Raw genomic sequence first — 3,222 nt, 5'->3', positions numbered from 1 at the left:
TTTTTTTTTTTTTTACTGAATCAAACAACCAATCAGGGTTAGCTAGGTTGTAAGCCAATCACAGCACACAATCAAGGGTCATTCGGGTTCTACTCTCTGCTATGTTTCTAAGGTTATGCATTGTGTACATTCCATGGCTGTGGGATGTCCAAAAGTTGCACACTATAGCTTTAATTTAACCAGATCCATTTCGAGTTTTGACACTTGATATCAGATATTATATATGTTCCAGCCGCATGCTTCCCAAACATTATTTGTATCTGAGATTTATAGACACATTGTTAAACCTCCACACCCATTAGATAGCATGGCACACCATGCAGAATATGGGTGGAGATGGGTTACCGTACAATAAAGGAAAAACATTGAAAACAGAATCTAAAACCCTTCTTCCTCCCGGGCACAAATTGCACCTCCCTCTCCTGTCCTGTTTATTAACGTATTTGTTTCTGTCCATCTCCGTCAGCAATTTGTCAAAGAGGTGTAGACTAGGGAATTGCAATTTGACACAGAAGAGCTTGTGACTGATGGAATAAAAGGCCACCAGATTATTCACTTCTAATATAGGGGGATTTAACCTAATCTCCATAATGTCAGTTAGTGGCATTCTCAACTCGGGACCTGCCACGGCATGATGGGCAGCAAGTGTTTCACTAGCAGCACATACACACTGGAGGCTATTGCCTTTCAGAATGGTATTATCACGCATGAAGCGTGCGCTGGAGTGGAATGCCACTCACTTTCACTGCTCTCCCCTCCCCCAAAACAGGTGAATTCGAGAAAGTAAAAATCAAAATAGACATAAATAGACATGGGTCATTGAAAGTGCTTGAATTTATTTTGTGCAAGAATAGAAATTGAAGTTCTTTTGATATTCTTTTACACACAGCAACAGAGCACAGCTAAGAAGTGTCCACACATTCAAGCCTCTCTCTCTTTTTAATTGTTCTGCAAAGCCTGCTAGTTCTCATTATAAAAGACATTCTCAGTGTTGTAACAGCATGCCAGGTTGGGGCAGGTTCCTTGAATTTGAGGGCAGCCTGGAAAGTCCTTGAATTTGATGTAAGGTGTGGGAACCCCGCTTATCAGTGCATATAACTCAAAAGTAAGACTGAAATCTCTTAAAAGATGTATACATTTTCAATTAAGTAAGATAATCAGGTCTCACTGTGCCAAGTATCTTAGCTTGAGCACACCAGCTGCGCACCCCTTATCTCAATGAGGGTTTTTGATATGGTGAGAGTGTAATTTGATGAAATTCTGCATTATCTCATCTACTTAGCCTTGTCCTTCAACTCCAATCCAAAGGATTTCACTCGATGCAGCACACAATTTGAATGTTGCAGAAAATATGAATGAAATCCTCCAGTTAGAAAGGAAATTCAAGCTATGGTTTGTTTAGACACACAGCACTGGGCAAGCTTTAATCACAGGTGCAAGCTTTGCAATATGCACATGCTTTGTACATCATTTAAGAGTAGAATATCATGGCATTTTACAAAAACACACAATGGTAGACTTTAGACCAGGGGTCAGCAACCTTTTTCATATGAAGTGCCATTTTCAATTTTGCTTGTCAATCAGTGTGCCACACCAAGATGAATGAGTCGCACATCAAAATTTAACGTCATTCCCTCCAAAATCAGGACATTGAAATGAAAGCACTATACAAGAGACACAGCACAGTCCTTCTCTGTCTTCCGCGCTGGCATTTTATTTTGGATATTTACGGTATTGACCCACTCTCTGCCTCTGATTGGTTGCCTTCCATGGCAGCAGAAAGCAGATGAAAAATCAGTTCATCTGCTTTCTGCTGCCATGGAAGGCAACTAATCAGAGGAATAGAGTAGGTCACTACCGTAAATACCTGAAATAATAACATGCCGCGCAATTGCAAATGGCTGTGAAGTAGGTAATTTGACAGGGCACTTCAACATTTCTGCGAAAAAATCTCAATTGCGCACTTATTACACTTACTGTGCGCTGCCGTGCCAATGGTTAACCCTTCGCGTGCCAGAGGTGGCACCCGTGCCATAGGTTGCTGAGCCCTGCTTTAGACTAATATATATCAGTAGACGGTGCGCATACACAATTGCAACTTGACAAACAAGCTTAGTGCCACCAACTGCATATTGTCTAAAGTGAGCTATATTTAAGTAGAACAGAGACTTGCCTATCAATTTATTAATCGTGCAACTACCCTTCTAATGAATAGCAACAGTAATAAATTAAAGATTAATTTGAATAATTATAATAATACAATTTTAAAGTTAGATTTTAAGTCAAGAAACCCTTAAGCACGTCTCTTAACAGCTTGACATCCATGCCTGAGGCTTTTTGTTACCTCAAACCTCAATTATGGAAGAGAATATTTGATAGAGCTGCCTTCATTCTCAAAAGCAGTTGTCATATTTCCATTAAAGGGCTCCTGCTAGCGCTTTGGCCGCTACAGAAGACATGTGAGTTTGATCAGCCATTTACACACACGACTATGTATATCTTGTAATTGATCCTACACCCTGCAATTGAAAGCTGTATAGCTGAGGTATTGAATTAAGTTACGTGTGTCCCAGCTATGTGGGTTACATCTGCATGGCGAATTATCACACGTAGCAAAGACAACAGACTGTCCTGTCACAGGTTTCGAACAAAAACTAAGTACAGTACAACACACGCTAATGACCATTGTACAGAACTGTTCATCTAAATCAACTTTTTGTGAAGGGTGTTCTTGGCGGGCTCGGTGCAGGCAGGCGCTCAGTTGAAGGCTGGGTTGCGGACCCCGGACAGGGCGCTGGCCGGGGCGCCTTTGCCTTTGAGGAGGGTGAGGGAGAAGACGAAGAAGCAAACACTCACAACGCCCAGAATGATCACGCCTGAGATGAGCGCACTGGTCACCGTGTTAATCCGAAACACCGGAGCGTTCAGCTGGGCTAGAGCAGCAACACAAAGAAACAACCCAGGCTCACGTTGCATTGATCTTTCTATGTAACATGAGTGCATTATTATTCAGTGCACATTAAAGGAAGAAATACACCCTAGAACCTGCTGTTAAAAACAGCTAAAGGTTTTGGTTTCTTTCTAGAGCCACTGTTTTGCACCAACGTTCAACAATCACACAGGGAGAAAATCCTTCAGAGAAGAGGAAGAGAGGCCAATTTCCCCACCCACAGTATCCTCAATAGACCAGAATGCAATGCAGCCACAAGACTGAAGTTTTGA

General features: G+C 41.7%; 1 protein-coding gene across 1 annotated transcript in view; it reads right to left on the bottom strand.

Moving 5' to 3' along the window:
• Positions 1-2,757: 2,757 nt before the first annotated feature.
• The window catches only part of zpld1a (zona pellucida-like domain containing 1a), a gene marked incomplete at its 3' end in the record, with an annotated part of 31,712 nt that continues 31,247 nt past the window's right edge, over positions 2,758-3,222 (bottom strand). The window contains exon 10 of the mRNA XM_083642116.1: positions 2,758-2,933. Coding sequence (XP_083498242.1) covers positions 2,758-2,933 — 176 coding nt within the window. The remainder of the gene's footprint in view (positions 2,934-3,222) is intronic.

This window comes from Poromitra crassiceps (assembly GCF_964638095.1).
Source record: "Poromitra crassiceps genome assembly, chromosome: 1".
In the NCBI taxonomy this organism is placed as follows: domain Eukaryota; kingdom Metazoa; phylum Chordata; class Actinopteri; order Beryciformes; family Melamphaidae; genus Poromitra; species Poromitra crassiceps.
Note: the sequence above shows the minus strand (reverse complement) of the source record. Positions and strands in the feature narration are given on the sequence as shown.